Source organism: Rhinolophus sinicus, chromosome X (assembly GCF_036562045.2).
Source record: "Rhinolophus sinicus isolate RSC01 chromosome X, ASM3656204v1, whole genome shotgun sequence".
In the NCBI taxonomy this organism is placed as follows: domain Eukaryota; kingdom Metazoa; phylum Chordata; class Mammalia; order Chiroptera; family Rhinolophidae; genus Rhinolophus; species Rhinolophus sinicus.
Window position 1 is genome coordinate 81,968,007 of NC_133768.1, and position 19,796 is coordinate 81,987,802.

Genomic DNA, 19,796 nt, shown 5'->3' on the forward strand with positions numbered 1-19,796 from the left:
TGGAAAACAGTTTGGAGATATCTCAAAAATCTGAAAATGGAACTACCTTATGATCCAGCAATCCCACTCCTAGGTATCTATCCGGAGAAATCCAAAACTCCAATTCAAAAATCTTTATGCACTCCTATGTTTATTGCAGCACTATATACAATAGCCAAGACCTGGAAACAACCGAAATGCCCATCAGTAGATGACTGGATTAAGAAACTGTGGTACATTTATACAATGGAGTATTACGCAGCCATAAAGAAGAAAGAAATCTTACGATTTGCAACAACATGGATGGACCTAGAGAACATTATGTTAAGTGAAATAAGTCAGAAAGAGAAAGACAAATACCATATGATCTCACTTATATGCGGAATCTAAAGAAAAGAATAAGTGAATGAACTAATCAGAAACAGTTTTGGAAACATGGAGGAAAAACAGAGGGTTGCTAGAGGGGCGGGAGGGTGGGGATAAGGGGAAGGTGAGAGGTTTTGGGAACGTACAGAGGGATAGTGGATGGGGGGAGGGGGGCTCACACAGTGTGAGGGATATAAATGATAAACGTCTAAGTTTTGCTTTGTCTTGTGCACCTGAAACTAATTAAAAAAAAAATTAAAAAAAAATAAATAAATAAAAGAAATACAAATTTAAAAATTGAACTTCATGAAATTGTTTAATATTTTTGACCAATTTTTCTCTTTTTTATTAGTTTCCAGTGTATAAAACAACATAATTATTAGACATCTATCCCCCCTCACAAAGTGTTAACCCCCCTCCCAGTCTACTACCCCTCTGACATCATATACAGCTGTTACTAAACCATTGACTATATTACCTATGCTATACTTTACATCCAATGACCATATATACATTCAATTATAGTTGATGTTTGATGTTATTCTACCTCAGCTTCAGGCGTTCAGCACAGTGGTCAGGCATCTACACAATCTATAAAGTGATTCCCCCAGTAAGACAACTCATAGACTAGGGGAGGAATATTTGCAAATCATATATCTGATAAAGTTCTAGTGCCCAGAATATATAAAAAAAGACTCTTACAACTAAACAACAACAAAAATCAATTTAAAATTGGGCAAAGGACCTGAATAGACGTTTCTCTACAGAAGATATACAAATGGCCAATAAGCACATGAAAAGATGCTTAACATCATTAGTCACTAGGGAAATGCAAATCAAAACCACAATGAGATACCACTTTAAACCTATCAGAATGACTATGTGTTTTTTTGTGTGTTTTTTTATTAAATTTATTGGGGTGACAATTGTTAGTAAGATTACATAGATTTCAGGTGTACAATTCTGTATTACATCATCTATAAATCCCATTGTGTGTTCATCACCCAGAGTCAGTTCTCCTTCCATCACCATATATTCGATCCCCCTTACCCTCATCTCCCACCCCCCACCCCCTACCCCCCTTACCCTCTGGCAACCACTAAACTATTATCTGTGTCTATGAGTTTCTGTTTTTTTTAAAAAAAGGAAAATAGTAAGTGTTGGCCAGCATGTGGAGATATTGCAACCCTCATACATAGCTAGTGGGAATGTAAAATGGTATAGCTGCTGGAGAAAACAGTTTGTTGATTCCTCAAAAAGTTAAACATAAAATTATCATATGATCCAGCAATTCCACTCCTAGTTGTACATCCAAAAGAACTGAAAACAGGTGTTCAAACAAAAACTTGTACATGAATGTGCATAGCAGCACTATGTACAATCAACAACATGTGGATAGGACTCAGATGTACATCAATGGTTGAATAGCTAAATAAAACATGGTACATCCTCACAACGGAGTGTTATTCAGTCATAAAAAGGACTTACGTACTGATACATGCTACAACATTGATGAACCTTAAGAAAATTATGCTAAGTGAAAGAGACCAGACACAAAAAGCCACGTATTGTACGATTACATTTATATGAAGTATCCAGAATAGACAAATCCAAAGACAAGAAGCATATTAGTGGTTGTCAGGGGCTGAGAGGAGGGAGGAATGATGGATGAGTGATTGCTTAATAGCTTGGAGGCTTCTGTTTGGGGGAACCAAAACTGTTTTGGAACTAGATAGTGGTGATGGTTGTACAATATTGAGAATATACTTAAGCCACTAAACTGTACACTTTAACATAATCCATTTTATGTTATGTGTATTTTACCACAATAAAAAATGTTATCTATTTCAATCCTGCCATGAATTCACTGTCTCTACCAATTCATCTGATTTAGTGGTGTTCTGCAGAAAATACTTATAGTCATAGCCTAAATTTATAAATCAGTGAGCATTCATCCCCCTACCACCAGCCTGTGCTTTACCTTTGGTCCTAACCTAATTGTTTCTTTGTTAACATATGTAACTGAAGGCTGCTTCCCTCTATCCCTCTATACAATCTTTTAACATCAAAACAGAGATTTTTGCTGACTGGCCAATTATCTTCATTATAAATTACCTTTCTGCTTACTTTTTAGTTCCCAAGTTTAATTGTTCAAAACTCTAATTCATTTTAAAAGGCCTGTCAAGTTCAATCACAATCAAATTCAATTAACTATTCATTAGTTTGAGAATGGAAGGGTTAATATGGGCACAATCTTAGTAATATTCCAATTGTTGATAAATATTATTTGGTTGATAAATCTAGATGTATGAAATACACATGCATGCCCCTCTCATATGGCAAATGATATTTTCATATGGATATGTGTCTCTCAAATAATACTACCTGTCCTAATCTTTGAGATTTTGGCATTTTAAACTGTAGAAGCTTTACTTCTATAAAACTCTCTATTGTGTTTTTTTAATTAAAGTTTATTGGGGTGACAATTATTAACAAAGTTACATAGATTTCACGTGTACAATTCTGTAATACATTATCTACATTGTGTGTTCACCACCCAAAATCAGTTCTGTTTCCATCACCATATATTTGACCCCCTTACCCTCATCTCCCACCCTCACCCTCCTTACCCTCTGGTAACCTCTATTGTTTTCTTCTGAAATAACTAAAAGTATCTGAAAACTATTTTTTGTCCAGATACTACCTTCTATTGCTTAGAAACTAAAGACTGATTATTTGGCTTGTGGAATCGGACAGAAAATGTAAACCACCTTGCAAATCAAAAGCCAAGAATGGCAGCTCCTTCCCTAAACATCTCCCTACTATTGAGAAAAGAAAGTGCAAGAAGAAATTATGCCTCTGACCTGTGCCCCCAACCTGCCACTTAGGATAGGGCTAACACTCACCTTCTTCAGTGTCAAAATCTTCTGTGGTAAAGCCTTCTTTCGCGGGATCTTAGGAGACTCATCTTCAACAAATATTTCTTCAAAGTCCTTAGAAATTGTGTCAGATTGTAGAAGAGGCAGGCTGATGCTGGGTTGGCATGGGCGCAGTGGTAGGATCTGTCAAGAAGGAGAATAGAAAGAAAAAGTTAAAACTTGTGTGCTTTCCTCCAAATTACTGGTGTTCTCTTGTTGCTTAATGGTTGAAGGACTAAGAACTCAGTGAAAAAAACAATCAAAGGAAAGATCTTCTACCTCCCTGTTTTCACTTCTAGTACCTACTCAAACCAAAGACCAATAGCCTTGGCTCACACTCTGCATTGCTGTATATTTTTGCCAATTCCCAAACAGACAGAAACTTCAAAATGCTTATTTGAGCAAGACCATTCTGGTGTTATATCCCTACTGATGCTCCCTATGAACCTCATTTAAGTCTGATCTTTATTTTGATTTTGGCCCTGCCTTTGGAGTCCAGTTGTTGTGGATGTGGGTCTTTGGGTTATGATCTAGGCTTGGCATCCAAACTACAATCCTTGTTCCTATCATTCCAGGAATTCTCTGGACTGGATCTTGACTATGTTGGTTGCTTATCTTAATTCTCTCGAGACTGATTTTTCTTGGATTTTTAGGAAATCTATAAAGCTGGTTAGAACTGCTTTATTTGTTTTCCTAAGGGGATTAAATTGATCATTTGAGTTTTCCTCAGGGTTCAGCAGACTAGTTGGTTCCACTTTGAAGGTCATGGTACACTTGAATTTGAAGCACTGGCCCCTGCCATGGATCTTTTGATGTGGATCAAAATCCCTGATTTTATTTTTAACAATTACTGGCTAAACATCTATAATGTGCAACACCTCATTCTCGGCACTGGACCTACAGCAATGAGCAAAACAAAACCTTTGCTGTTATGGAGCTGACATGCTTCCTTCTGTCAGAGACTCTGCTCCTGCTCAGGCAGATGGACTTCAAATTCTCAAAGCCAAAGAACATTGATCACAATGAGGGTTTGCCAAGGTAGCGCCCCTGAGGTACTCTTGGTCAGTGTCTAAGATGCCTCTTTATTATTACTAGGCCCCATTGGGGGCTCTTAAGAAAAGGCCTTGGGGAATTAATTAACCAACCCCAAGCCCAATTCTAATAATAATAACTACAATAATGACAATTAGCTTTTAATGAAGGCTTTACTTTGCTTTAATATTTATTATTTCTTTCCTTTTTGCTAGCTTTGGGTTTAGCATGCTCTTTTATTAAGGTGGAGAGTTTGGTTATTGATTTGAGATCTTTCTCCCTACCAGGTAGGGGGTGCTCTCCATCGACGTATTTCATTTGAACCTTGCAATTCTTTGAATAATTTGCTCTTATGGTCTCCATTTTACAGGTGGGGGAAACCAGGTTTGAGAGATGACATGCCTGGCCCTAATTGTCACAGTGGCAGAGCAAGCATTTGAAAGGTCTGCTTGCCTTCATTGACCGTGTTCTTAACCACTGTGCACTCCTGTCCCCTAACCATAAGGGCCAAGAAGGGGACATCCTGTACTCAAGTTCAGGAGGCTTAAAGGTAACAATCAGAAGAGGTGTACCTGCTTCCTTAAGAAGGGCAGCAGAGGGAGAGTCAGGCCTATGAGCAGTAAGAAAAACTGCTTCACAGTCTCAGTATCTTAAATTACTTAGTTTAGTTTGATTTAACAACAAGAAGGTGCTAATAATCTGCTATTACATCTTCTTATCTATTTATCCTCAAAGAAAAAGAATATGAAATCTCTTGGAGAGTAATGTAAGCACCCACATTCCTAATACTTCAGACAGGACAGCAGGTGAGAATTTGGCAGGGGATTAAAAACTGGCTCAGTCTCTGGATTTCTGTACCTTAATGTCCTCTCCCACAATCTCCCACTTGCTAAGAATGTCACTTAATCCATTAAGAATCCTGCTCCTTCAAAGAACCCAGTCATTGGTCAATTCTATATTTGCCTAGCTTTTATGCAACACTGGATGTGAGAATGCTTGACTTAATGCTATCAACTACTCTGTCTTTAGGGTTGTCATCTTGCCATTTATGGGAAGTTTCCCATGCAAAGGTCAATCTGGTTGTTGATGACTCAGACTCTCTTAACACTATACACTGTCTTCAGCCCTTTTTCCCAGAGGAGGAACTAAGGGAGAGGCCAAAGGTGTGAGATGTGGGTCCAAACCAGATGTTTAAGGAAACTTGCCTTTGGGCTTTCCCCACCTCCTTCACTGTGACAGGAAAGGCCCCTGGAATCTTTTCTTTAATGTTCAACAACAAAAAAATTATCTTTTACTTGTAAAAAGGAATAACTTTACTATAAGAGTCTCTCTGTTTCTGGGACTGAGAGAAGATGGATAGAGGGAGGAACCCAGAAAACAGGTTTCCCCTTCCTGAAAATGAGAAATAACCTTGGGGCAGGCATGTGGTCATGTAGATCTGGATATTTGCCACGGGGGAGTGTAGCTGTGGAGACAAGCAAAAGCTGGTGAAGCTGTTTAAAACCAAAGACTGGAAAGTTTATGGAAGTGAATTTTCCTGCTGTAGAGCAAGAGAGTAACAGTCTTCTGGCATAAGGGCTGCTTTATAACCACAATATCAGCACTATTGCTAAACATCTCAGTGTGTGCTTCTCCACCCTTCATGGCTAATGTACCAAGCAGAACTTCCATGCACAGTACACAAACCAGAGTGAACAATGTAGGGTTTTAAGTGGCCATGTCAAAAATAAAACCAAGTTGCCAGAATGACGTCATAAAATGAGCCTCTTGAAATCTTCCCTGGAATTTACAACGAATTGAACAACTATAACTCAACAAAGGACTCCCTTTGCAGCAGACAGGCAAGACGAAGAGCGCACTACTGAAATCATCGAAAGGTGGGCAAATTGTGCCAGTGGGGGAGGAGGTAAATGAGGAGTGCACAGATGGGGACACGCACACACAGGACGCAGACATAGCTTGGTGCTCTAAGGTCACTGTATTCTGGAACTACCACAGCTATGGGAGAGGGAAGAACTTGGACTGCTAGGGCGCTGCTTGTGGCAACAAGGCTGAAGGGACAACATATAACAACGCTGAACCCAACGACCATGGCAGAGACCTTGGAGCAAAGACTGAGGGAAGAAGGCAGAAAACAGTGCTTTAAGTCCACATTGCTGAACAGAGAATGGAAGCCTTAGGCACTGAGCCGAGCTGCCCCCTCTCTACCTTCCCAGAGCTCACCCAGCCCCCACCTGCCCAGTGCTAGAGGCAGAAAAGTAGCAGTATCAGATCAAAAGAACAGCATATTTGCAGTTATGAAAACTGTGGTCCGCAGACATATACTCGCACACAACTAGTTCCAGCAAAGGGGAGGGAGCTGTGGAAGCAGGACTGACTGTTGTGGTGGTCACCTCCATTGCTCTGGGCCACCTCTCACAACTCACCCCGCCCCTGGCCCCACCTATCTGGGCGGATCCCTGCAGGAGTAAACAGAGTTGCTGAAACACACTGGCTCTGAATCTGGTGCAAGAAGAGCTTTGGAAGTTCACAAGCTCTCCACATCCCCCCACGGAGCCGGCGCCCTATGACCCAGGTGAACTGTTCACAAAGGAGAAGTCTGACTTCCAGGGAATCCCCCCCCCCCACTGTGTGACAAGCCGGAATACTGCAGAGAAAATAGAACACTACAGTGTGAGAGAGAATAAAAAGCTACAGTTGGAGAAAAAAAGAAAACATTCTACCAAAACCTAATGGAAAACAAAAGAAAGACTCTTTTTATCAACTGTTGCAGAACCTACTCCTATAGGTGTCTAGGAAGAGAAACAAAAAATCATTAATAACCATGAATAACCAAGGTAACAAGACAGCTCAGAAAGAAAATGAAATGTCTCCAGAAAATTAACTTAAAGACATGGAAATATGTGACTTAAATGACAGAGCATTCAAGATTGCAGTTCTGAAAAAATTCAACGAGATGCAAGAAAACATACACAGGCAGTTTAATGAACTCAGAAGTACAATCGAAGAACAAAATGAACATTTTACCAGAGAGATAGAAATTTTAAAAAAGAACAAAATAAAATTTATGCAGATTAAGAACTCAATTAAAAAAATGAAGAATGAAATGGCCACCTTAGGTAATAGAGTTGACCAGATGGAGGAAAGAATCAGAGGTAATGAAGATAGAAATCTGGAAATGACATGGATGGACGAAGAGAGACTTGACAGTTAAAAGAAGTGAAAGAACTCTACAAGAACGTTCTGACTCCATCAGAAAGAACAATGTAAGAATAATGGGCATACCAGAAGGAGAAGAAAGAGAGAAGGAAACAGAGAGTATATACAAACAAATAGTCGAGGAGAACTTCCCAAACTTGTGGAAAGAATTGGATCCTTGAATCCAAGAAGCACATAGAACACCTAATTACCTCAACACCAACAGGCCTTCTCCAAGGCACATTACATTGAAGCTACCAAAAATTAACGACAAAGAAAGAATCCTCAAGGCAGCCAGGGGAAAGAACATGGTAATCTACAAAGGAAAGCCCATTAGATAATCATCAGATTTTTCAGCAAAGCTCTACAAGCCAGGAAGGAGTAGAATCAAATATTCAAACAATGGAAAGAGAAATTCTGAGCCAAGAATAACATATTCAGCAAAGATGTCCCGTAGATATGAAGGAAAACTAAATACCTTTACACATATATAAAAGCTGAGGGACTATTCTAACACATAACCTGCAATACAAGAAATACAGAAGGTGGCTATTTGACCAGCATAAACAGGGATAATTTGTGACAACAAAAACATAAAAGGTGGGAGAATAAAGGTCTGAACCAGAATATGGGACTGGAAAAAGTAAGCATGCTGAAGAAAATGGAATACTCTAAATGTGAAATTTTCTTTTACATAAAATTAATGGTAACCACTCAAAAAAATAAATCCAGAACTGAAATATATAACATAATAAAAGAAGAAACAGAACGGAAAATCATAGAATACTATGACACTGAAATAACAGACATCAACAAAAAGGCAAAGAAACAATGGAGACACTGTCCTACCAGAAAACCAGTGATGGAATGATAGGAAATGCCCATAGACCAATAATCACACTAAATGTAAATGGAATGAACTCACCAATAAAAAGGCACAGAGTAGCACATTGGAGCAAAAAATTAAACCCAACCATATGCTGCCCACAAGAGACACATCTCAGCTACAGGACAAATATAATTCAAAGTGAAAGGGTGGAAATTGACACTCCAAGCAAATGGTATCCAGAGAAAATCAGGTGTAGCCACACTCATATCAGATGAAACAGATTTCAGTGTGAAAAAGGTAACAAGAGACAAACATGGACATTTCATAATAGTAAAGGGGACTATACAACAAGAAGACATAACAGTCATCAATATTTATGCCCCCGATCAGGGAATACCGAAATATACAAAGCAACTACAAAAGGAACTAAAGGGAGAAATTGATCAAATACAATTATACAGGAAATAAATAAAGAAGTAGCAGCCCAAAATGACACATTAGATTAAATGGACGTAATTGACATTTATAGAGCACTTCATCCTAGAACATCATTATACAATTTTTTTCTAGTGTACATGGAACATTCTAAAGGATAAACCATATATTGGGACATAAAACTAGCCTCAGCAAATTTAAGAAGATTGAAATCATAATAAATATATTCTCTGATCACAAAGCTTTGAAATTGGATATCAACTGCAAAATGATAGCAAGAACAACCACAAGTATGTGGAGATTAAACAAAATACTTTTAAAGCCAAATGGGGTCAAAGAGGTAATAGGAAGCGAGATTAAATGATACATAGAACAAATGAAAATGAAAATACTTCCTACCAAAATTTTTGGGAAGCAGCGAAAGCAGTTTTAAGAGGGAAATTTAGAGGTCATCAAAATGGCAGCATGAGGTGAGCCTCTGTAAATCTCCCCTGGAATTTACAACAAATCGAACAACTATAACTCCACATAGGACTCCCTGCACAACAGACAGGCAAGACGAACAGGCCCACTACTGAATTCATCTAAACGTGAGCGAATCATGCGAGCTGGGGACGAGGAAAGGGAGAAGTGCAGAGACGGTGCTGCGAGGGTGCAGGACGCAGACCTAGCTCAGTGCTTCGAGCTCGCTGCATCCGGGAACTTCCGCAGCAGCGGTAGAGGGAAGAACTCAGACTGCTAGGCTCTGTTTATGGCCCACAGAGCTGAGGAGACAGCATATAACACGGCTAAACACAATGCTCACAGCAGAGACCTCGGAGCAAAGACTGAGAGAAGGCTGAAAATGGTGGCTTAAGCCCTCAGTGCCTAGGAGAGAAGGGAAGCCTTAGGCACTGAGACTAGCCGCCTCCTACTTACCCTCCCAGAGCTCGCCCTGCCCCCATCTGCCTAGTGCGAGAAGCGCAACAGTAGCAGTGTCAGATCAAAAGAACGGAATATTTGCTGTTCTGAGAACTGTAGTCTGCAGACACAGATTCGCAGGCCAACTTGTTCCAGCAAAAGGGAGGGAATTGTGTAAGCAGGACTGCCTGTGACGGTGGTCGCCGCCATTGCTCTGGGCCACCTCTCACAACTCACCCCGTCTCTGGCCCCACCTATCTGGATGGATCCCTGCAGGAGTAAACACAGCTGATGAAACACTCGGGCTCTGAATCTGGTGCAGGAAGAGCTTTGGAACTTCAAAAGCTCTCCACATAACCACACGGACACTGCACCCTGTGACCCAGGCGAACTGTCAACAGAAGAGAAGCCCATCTCCCAGGGAATCCCCCCATTGTGTGAGAAGCTGGAATAGTGCAGAGAAAATAAAACACGGCAGTGTCAGAGAGAAAAAAAGGCTGCAGTCAGAGAGAAAATAAAAAATTCTACAAACAAGTACTGGAAAACAAAAGAAAGACCTCTTCCTAGCAACATGTTGTAGAAGCCACTCCTGTAGATGTCTAGGAAGATAAATAATAAATCAGTAATAGCCATGAATAACCAAGGCAACAACACATCTCAGAAAGAAAGTGAAAACTCTCCAGAAAAGGAACTTAAAGATATGGAAATATGTGACTTAAATGACAGAGACTCAAGATTGCAGTTCTGAATAAACTCAATGAGATACAAGAAAACACAGAAAGGAAGTTATATGAACTCAGAAACAATCAAACAACATGAAAATTTTACGATAGAGATTGAAATTTTAAAAAAAGAACGAACTAGAAGTTCTGGAGAGTAAGAACCCAATAGAAGAAATTAAGAATGAAATATCCAGCTTAGGTAGTAGAGTTGACCAGATGGAGGAAACAAAGAGTGACATCAAAGATAAAAACCTGGAAATGACACAGATGGAAGAAGAAAGAGACTTGAGACTTAAAAGAAATGAAAAAACTCTACAAGAACTTTCTGACTCCATCAGAAAGAGCAATATAAGAATGATGGGCATACCAGAAGGACAAGAAAGAGAGAAGGAAACAGAGAATATATTCAAACAAATTGTCGATGAGAAATTCCCAAATTTGTGGTCAGAACTGGATCCTCAAATCCAAGAAGCAAACACAACACCTAATTACCTCAATCCCCACAGGAATTCTCCAAGGCACATTGTATTGAAGCTGTCTAAAATCAACAAAAAAGAAAGAATCCTCAAGACAGTCAAGGAAAAGAAGATGGTAAACTACAAAGGAAAGCCCATTAGAATATCATCAGATTTTTAGGAGAAACTCTACTAGCCAGGAGGGAGTGGAGCCAAATATTCAAACTATTGAAAGAGAGAAATTATGAGCCAAGAATAATATATCCAGCAAAGATATCCTTTAGATATGAAGAAGGAATAAAGACCTTTCCAGACATACAGAAGCTGAGGGAACTTTCTAATACACGACCTGCACTACAAGAAATACTAAAGGAGGCTATTCGACCACCATCAACAGGGACAATTTATGGCAACCAAAACATAAAAAGGGGGGAGTAAAGGCCTGAACGGGAATATGGGAATGGAGAAATTAAGCATGCTGAAGAAAATGGAATACTCTAAATATCAAACTTTCTTTTACATAAACTTAAGGGTAACCACTCAAAAAAAATCCAGAACTGAAATATATACTGTAATAAAAGAAGAAACAGAGGGAAACATCATAGAATACCACCACACAGAAATAATAGACAACAACAAAAGGCAAAGAAACAATGAGGACATAGCCTTACCAGAAAACTAAAGATAGAATGACAGGAAATCCTCACATATCAATAATCACCCTAAATGTAAATGGACTGAACTCACCAACAAAAGGCACAGAGTAGCAGATTGGATCAAAAACTAAACCCAACCATATGCTGTCTCCAAGAGACACATCTCAGCTACAAGGACAAGCATAGACTCAAAGTGAAAGGGTGGAAATTGACACTCCAAGCAAATGGTATCCAGAGAAAATCAGGTGTAGCCATACTGATATCAGATGAAACAGAATTCTAGGGGGAAAAAGTAACAAGAGACAAAGATGGACATTTCATAATGGTAAAGGGGACTATACAACAAGAAGACATAACAGTCATCAATATTTATGCCCCCAATCAGGGAGCACCGAAATATACCAAGCAACTACTAACAGAGCTAAAGCGAGAAATTGACCAAAACACAATTATACTAGGGGACTTAAATACATCATTGACAGCTATGGATAGATCATCCAAACAGAAAATAAATAACGAAATAGTAGCCCTAAATGACACATTAGATGAAATGGACATAATTGACATTTATAGAGCACTTCATCCTAAAACATCAGACTACACATTTTTTTCTAGTGTACATGAAACATTCTCAAGGACAGACCATATATTGGGACATAAAACTAAAACTAACCTCAGCAAATTGAAGAAGATTGAAATCATACCAAACATATCTGATCACAAGGCTTTGAAATTGGATATAACTGCAAAAAGGAAGCAGAAAAAAACACAAATACAAGGAGATTAAACAACATACTTTTAAAGAACTGGGTCAAAGAAGGAATTAGAGGAGAGATCAAAAGATACATAGAAACAAATGACAATGAAAATACCTTCCTACCAAAATTTTGGGGAGGCAGCGAAAGCAGTTTTAAGAGGGAAATTTATCTCATTACAGGCCTATCTCAAGAAACAAGAAAAATCCCAAATAAATATCCTGATGTTACACCTTAAAGAACCAGTAAAAGAAGAACAAATGAAACCCAAGGTCAGCATAAGAAAGGAAATAACAAAAATCAGAGCAGAACTAAGTGAAATAGAGAACAAAAAGAGAATAGAAAAATTAATGTGACAAACAGCTGGTTCTTTGAAAAGATTAACAAAATTGACAAATCCTTGGCTTGACTCAGTAAGATAAAAAGAGAGAAGACACTAATTAACAAAATAAGAAATGAAAAAGGGGAAGTTATCACGGATGCCACAGAAATTCAAAGGATTATCCAAGAACACTATGAAGGACTCTATGCCACCAAATTCAATAACCTAGAAGAAATGGACAAGTTCTTAGAAACATATAGCCTTCCAAGGCTTCACCATGAAGAACTGGAAAATCTAAACAGACCGATCACCAGTAACGAAATTGAATCATTCATCCAAAACCTTCCCAAAAGCAAAAGTCTGATGAAGCCAACATTACCCTGATACCAAAACCTGGTAAGGACAACACAAAAAAAGAAAACTACAGACCAATATCTCTGATCAATGCAGATGCAAAAATCCTAAACAAAATTCTAGCTAATCGAATACAACAATGCATTAAAAAGATTATTCATCACGACCAAGTGGGGTTCATCCCAGGGGCACAAGGATGGTTCAACATACGCAAATCCATCAATGTGATACATCACATAAACAAAATAAAGGACAGAAATCAAATGATTTTATCAATTGATGCAGAAAAAGCATTTGACAACATACAACATCCATTTATGATTAAAACACTTAACAAAATAGGTGTAGAAGGAAAATACCTTAACATAATAAAGGCCATATATGACAAGCCGTCTGCTAATATCATAATTAATGGTGAAAAAACTGAAGCCCTTTGCTCTACCTTCAGGGACACGACAGGGCTGTCCCCTATAACTTCTGCTTTTCAACGTAATGTTGGAAGTCCTCACCAGAGCAATCAGACAAGGGAAAGAAATAAAAGGCATCCAAATTGGGAATGAAAAAGTTAAATTATCACTCTTTGCAGATGACATGATGTTATATATAGAAAACCTAAAGACTCCACCTAAAAGGTATTAGAAACAATCAACGAATACAGTAAAGTTGTCGGCTACAAAATCAACGTACAAAAGTCCATTGCATTCCTATATACTAACAATGAAATCTCAGAAAAAGAAATACGAAAACAATTACTTTTGCAAGTATAGCAAAAAGAATAAAATACCTAGGAATAAACTTAACCAAGGATGTGAAAACTATAAGACATTTTTGAAAGAAATTGAAGAAGACACAAGGAAATGGAAAGACATTCCGTGCTTATGGATTGGAAGAATCAACATAGTTAAAATGGCCATATTACCCAAAGCAATATACAGATTTAATGTTATCCCCATCAAATCCCAAGGACATTTTTTAAAGAAATAGAACACAAAATGATTAGATTTGTTTGGAACCACAAAAGACCCTGAATAGCCAAAGCAATGTTAAGAAAAAAGAACAATAATGGAGGTACCACCCTTCCTGACTTTGGCTTGTACTACAGGGCTACAATAATCAAAACAGCATGGTATTGGCAAAGAAACAGACACACACACCAATGGAATAGAATTGAGAACCCAGAAATAAAACCACATAAATATGGACAGATAATTTTTCATGAAGCCAAAAACACCCAATGGAGAAAAGACAGTCTCTTCAATAAATGGTGCTGGGATAATTGGAAGGCCATGTGCAAAAGAATGAAACTGTGCTGCTATCTGTCACCATGTACCTAAATTAATTCAAAATGAATTAAAAACCTAAGCATAAGACGTGAAACAATAAACTGCATAGAAGAAAACATGGGTACTGAACTTATGGACCTTGGGTTCAAAGAGCATTTCATGAATTTGACTCCAAGTCAAGGGAAGTAAAAGCTAAAATAAATGAATGGGACTATATGAAACTTAAAAGCTTCTGCACAGCAAAAGAAACCATCAACAAAATAAAGAGGCAACCAGCTGAATGGGAGAAGATTTTTGCAAACAATGCCTCCGATAATGAGCTAATATCCAAAACATACAAGGAACTCATATAACTGAACAACAGAAAAACAAACAACCCCATTAAAAAATGGGCAGAGGACCTGAAGAGACATTTCTCCAAAGAGGATATACAAATGGCCAATAGACATATGAAAAAATGCTCAACATCACTAATCATCAGAGAAATGCAAATCAAAACCACAATGAGATATCACCTCACCCCAGTCAGAATGGCTATCATCAACAAGACAAATAGTAACAAGTGTTGGAGAGGCTGTGGAGAAAAAGGAACCCTCATACATTGTTGGTGGGAATGCAGACTGGCGCAGCCGTTATGGAAGGCATTGTGGAGGTTCCTCAAAAAATTACAAATAGAATTACCATATGACCCAGCAATCCCTCTCCTGGGTATCTACCCAAAGAATCTGAAAACATTTATACATAAAGACACATGTGCTCCAATGTTCATTGCAGCTTTATTACAGTGGCCAAGACATGGGAACAACCAAAATGTCCTTCGATAGATGAATGGATAAAGAAGTTTTGGTATACATACACAATGGGACACTATTCGGTGGTTAGAAAAGGTGAAATAGTACCATTTGTAACAACATGGATGGATCTTGAGAGTATAGTGCTAAGCGAAATACGTCAGACAGAAACAGTAGAGAATCGTATGATTTCACTGATATATAGTGTATAAAACTGAAAACAACAAAAGAACAAGACAAACAAATGAAGGAACAAAAACTCCTACACATAGACAATAATTTAGGGGTTACCAGAGTGTAAGGGGGAAGGAGGGCTCTAGAAGAGGTCTAATATATGGTGATAGGAAAAGAACTGACTCTGGGTGGTGAACACCCAATGTGAGACATGGATCATGTATTACAGAATTGTACACCTGAAATCTATGTAACTTTACTAACAATTGTCACCCCAATAAACTTTAATTAAATAAAACAACAACCAGGTTGCCTTTTGTCAAATAAAAAATAATCAGCACTCCAATGGAAAAGGGTCTCTTCCTTGTGTGGCCTTCCCAGTTATACAGGAATCTTTGGGTATAATCCTACCCACAACCTGAGAGAAAGAGAAAGGGAGCTGCTAAGGGTTATCTCCCCAGCAGTATCTCCAGCTCACTCTGAAGCATTTCTAGATCAGAGCTCCAGAAGAGTCTGACTGTGCAATGGTTAGGATTAGTTGGAGGTAAGAGACTGTGCTATGTATATACTGCATTTTACAGAGACTAAAGGTGTACCATTCTTCCTGTTGAGGCAGGTACAAAGAAGTTGAACATCTTTGAGACTGTGAAAACGGGAAGGCCATGGTTTTTGAGATCATCACAACTGGGTGAGATTTCCAGGTCTACAACTTACTATCTGGGTGCGTTTGAGCAATTTCTTTAACCTCGCTGAGTCTTTAGCCAATCTTCATAAACAGCCTTTCGAGGTAGATATCAATATTATACCCATTGTAGATGAAGAAAGGAAGGCTCATAGAGGTTAAGCTATCAGCCCAAGGTTACAGAGCCAGTAAGTAGCAGAGAGAGCATAGGTCGTCTGACTCAGCTACCATATTTTGAACAATTCCACTCTATTACCTCAGTGATCTTGGAGCCTGCAACCCAGATTCCACTTCTGGGCATGTACTGGGTCACAACTCCAACCATAGCTCCAGAAAAAGCTTCATGCATACTACCAGCTGTAGGCAGAGTTCTGAAAACATGAGATCTCTGTGGAAGAAAGAAAAAACGTGGAGGTTGGCATCCTTGCATATTAACAGTGGAATGTTGCTGTCATAATACTTAAGGCACTCTTGGATGTGTCAAGAGACGTGAATATGTTAATACCAGCCAACACTGTGTTCTAGGCACTAGGTAAGCACATCATATATTTATACATTCTTTCATTCAATATTTACAACAGCCTTGTGTGGGTAGAATCAGCTGAGAAGTAGGGCCAATTTCCTCCCTCTTTCTTTTTTTTGGAAGGATACGAATAGGAAATGGAAGAGGAGTAGTCCAGTTAGGCACTAATATTCAAGTTCAAGGTTACCTGCAGAGGTTTGCCTTTCTGGAATTCTGCAGAGTGGCATTTTTTACTTGCTGATCTTTCAGGCTCAGGGTCCAATATGAAGATGCTGTCATGGGACAAGGATTTGTTCCCCATGCGTCTCTTGACCCTGGAAAGGAAAGAAAAGTTCTTGTGACAGCAGCCCAAGGGCCACAGGAACCAAAGACACATATATATATCTATAATATGACCTACCAAGGATACCTTAGAAGACGGGTGGGGATGCATATGTGCTGACACAGAAAGGAGTCCGTGAGATATTAAGTGAAAAAATAAAGAACAGTATGATCCCATTTAATACATACATATATATTACATACATATATCATTTATATTTATAGAAAAAAGTCTAGAAGGATAGCCACTCTGAGGCATGGCACTATGGACTGAAGGGGGATTTTCATTTTCTACATTATGTACTTCTGCTTAATTTTGATTTTTTAAATGATTGACACACATCTTTTTCATACAATAGTTTTACTGAGATATGGTTTATATACCATACAATTCACCCATTTAAAGTGTACAATTCAATGGTGGAAACTTTATGGAATGGGAGGGAAGACCCTGAGTCTTGATATTATTAAGGTGAGAGTTATAAAAGATCTTTTACATCCAAATTTCTCTCTGTTGTTTTGATTTGTTTAAAATATCAAATATATGCCCAGATGCTGGAAACTTTCATTCACCAGGTCTTTTCCTTTTTCACACAGGTTCTGCGATACTTCTATCCAATATTCAGCATCATCTTATGCACCTACCATTCCTCTATCCACACCCTCAGCTTGCTAAACCCTCATGGAAATACCATCCGATTGGAAATGGAGCCAGGTTAATGACAGTTATGTGCTAAGAAAAACCAAATGAAAGTTAAAAACAAATGAAAGGCTAAAGACACAAAAAACTCCTTTTGGGATTTAGGAATACACTTTACCTTTTACAGTTTTCAACCAGACATCACAAGAAGAAAAGCTACAGACAATTCTCTCTTATGAATATAGATGCAAAATTCCTCAATAAAATACCAGCAATCAGAATCTAGCAACATATAAAGAGAATTACACACTATGACCAAGTAGGATTTGCAAGGAATACAAGGTTGTTTTAATATATAAAAATCAATTAATATAATATACCATATCAATAAAACAAAAGCAAAAACCACATGGTCATTTAAATAGGCGCAGAAAAAGCACTTGTAAAGTGCAACACCCTTTTATGTTAAGTATCCTCAACTTTGACAGAAGACATCTGTGAGAAACCCACAGCTAATATCCATACTTAATAATGAAAGAATGGATGATTTCTCCCTCAAAACAGGAGCAAGACAAGGATATCTGCTCTTGTCACTTTTGTTCAACATTGTACTGGGGGTTCTCACCAGGGAAATTAGGTAAAAAAAAAAAAAAAAAACGCAAAAAACAAACAAACAAACAAAAACTACATAAAAGGCGTCCATATTGGACAGGAAGAAGTGAAATTATGTCTCCTCACAGATGACTTGATCTTGTGTATAAAACTCCCAAGGAATCCATTTAAAACTATTAGAACTAATGAAACAAGTCCCATAAGGTTACAGGATATTAAATCAATACACAAAAATTGATTGTATTTCTATATACTTGCAATGAACAATCCAAAAATGTAACTTAAAAAAAAATCCAGAGGTTGACATCATAGGAATGGTGGCAGCAAGGCTAACTTCTTGAGTTCTCTTCTGGATCTTACCACAAACAGAACATCTCTAACCCATCAAAGGACTCTCTGCTCATCACACAGAACAGCTAAGAGACTTGTATGAGGATTACTTGAAGGTGGGCAAATTGGGCGAGCAGGGGAAGAGGGAAGGGAGCAGAGTGGAGATGCAGGGGATCCCAGGACAGAACAGAGACCACAAAAGCCAGGAGGTGGGCTCTTTCCCTGCGACCCACAGCTGATCTCTCCCGCCCAGAGGGCAGCATGTCCAGCATTTGAGGCAGTAACCTCAGCTGAGACCTCCAGTTGGGCCCTAGGCCGGACAAAGGACACAAACTCCATACCTGGGCCCCTCCCCCCCACCCCCCACCCCCACCCCCGCTCTTCCAATCCTAGCCCCACCCTTTCAGAGACTTAAGCTGGCCCCTAAACTGAGGAGTAGTGTCAGATTACAGAGGAGCCTTAGTGCTCAGGCTCTGGGAAGACTGGCATACAGCTCTGACCTAGAGAAGAGGCTGGGAAGAGTGTGAATTTTGCTGGGCTAGGAGAGAAGAGACTCCTCCATGCCCAGTCACCACCTTTTCTCGCCTGCAAGAAGAGTGTGACACGGCTGGGCTGGGGGAGAAAAGACCCCTCCATCCCCAGCCCCCACCCTTTCTGGCTTGCCTAAGGCAGGGCAATTGCAACTGCGGAGACACACCCAGGGGTCAGCAGCAGGCAGCAGATGCAGCTCTGGGCTTTCAGAAGCTCAGAAATCTCCCACCCACCACATACACACACACACACACACACACACACACACACACACACGGAAGAAGTGCCCTAAGACTCAGGAGACCTGGGCACAGGGCTGGTGGTGCTGTGTGCAGGCAAGAGCAGAAACCGCACTGACTTTGTAAAAACTACTATCCAGACTCCTTAGCCCCACTCATCTAAATCTATAGTCCCAAAGTCACTCTGCGCACCAGGTGACCGGCTCTGCTTGCACAATACGCAGAGTACTCTTTGGTATAGCAGAGGAAAACCTGGAGATTACTTGGTGGGCTTAAGCCAAGACTGGCGCTGCTTTTTTGTTTTGTTTTGTTTTTATATCTTTGATGTATTTGCCTGTGTCAAGTGTAGGTTATCGGTTGTTTTTACATGTGAGTGTATTTGGTTTTTTCTTTGTTGTTGTTGTTGTTGTTGTACTTGGTGATTTGCTTTGTTCTGAAATTTCCCTACACCAGTGTCCAGCTTAAGAGGCACAAGATTCAACACATCCAGAGACCAACTCAGACCAAACCAAAGTACCACAGAGTTTGACCTACAAGTGACACACCCAGAGGGAATTCTCTACAGGCAACGGAGCCCATTGAGACCAAACCTCATTTAAGTGGTCAACCCTCATGCAGCAGAATATCCTGCTGAGGGCAGAGAAAAGTCTCACAATTAGTCAGCCTAGGAGTCAATTCCACTTACTCACAAGTTAAAAGCAATTAAAGATCAACTTTAATAGGACAATATGCACAACACAAGAGTCACC

General features: G+C 39.2%; 1 protein-coding gene across 1 annotated transcript in view; it reads right to left on the reverse strand.

Moving 5' to 3' along the window:
• The window catches only part of KIAA1210 (KIAA1210 ortholog), a 55,156-nt gene extending 38,481 nt beyond the window's left edge, over positions 1 to 16,675 (reverse strand). Inside the window, exons 1-3 of the mRNA XM_074323314.1 lie at positions 16,562 to 16,675; positions 16,108 to 16,239; positions 3,252 to 3,407 (exon numbers count right to left, since the gene is read on the reverse strand). Of these exons, the coding sequence (XP_074179415.1) occupies positions 3,252 to 3,407; positions 16,108 to 16,239; positions 16,562 to 16,675 (402 nt within the window). The remainder of the gene's footprint in view (positions 1 to 3,251; positions 3,408 to 16,107; positions 16,240 to 16,561) is intronic.
• Between the last annotated feature and the right edge of the window lie 3,121 nt (positions 16,676 to 19,796).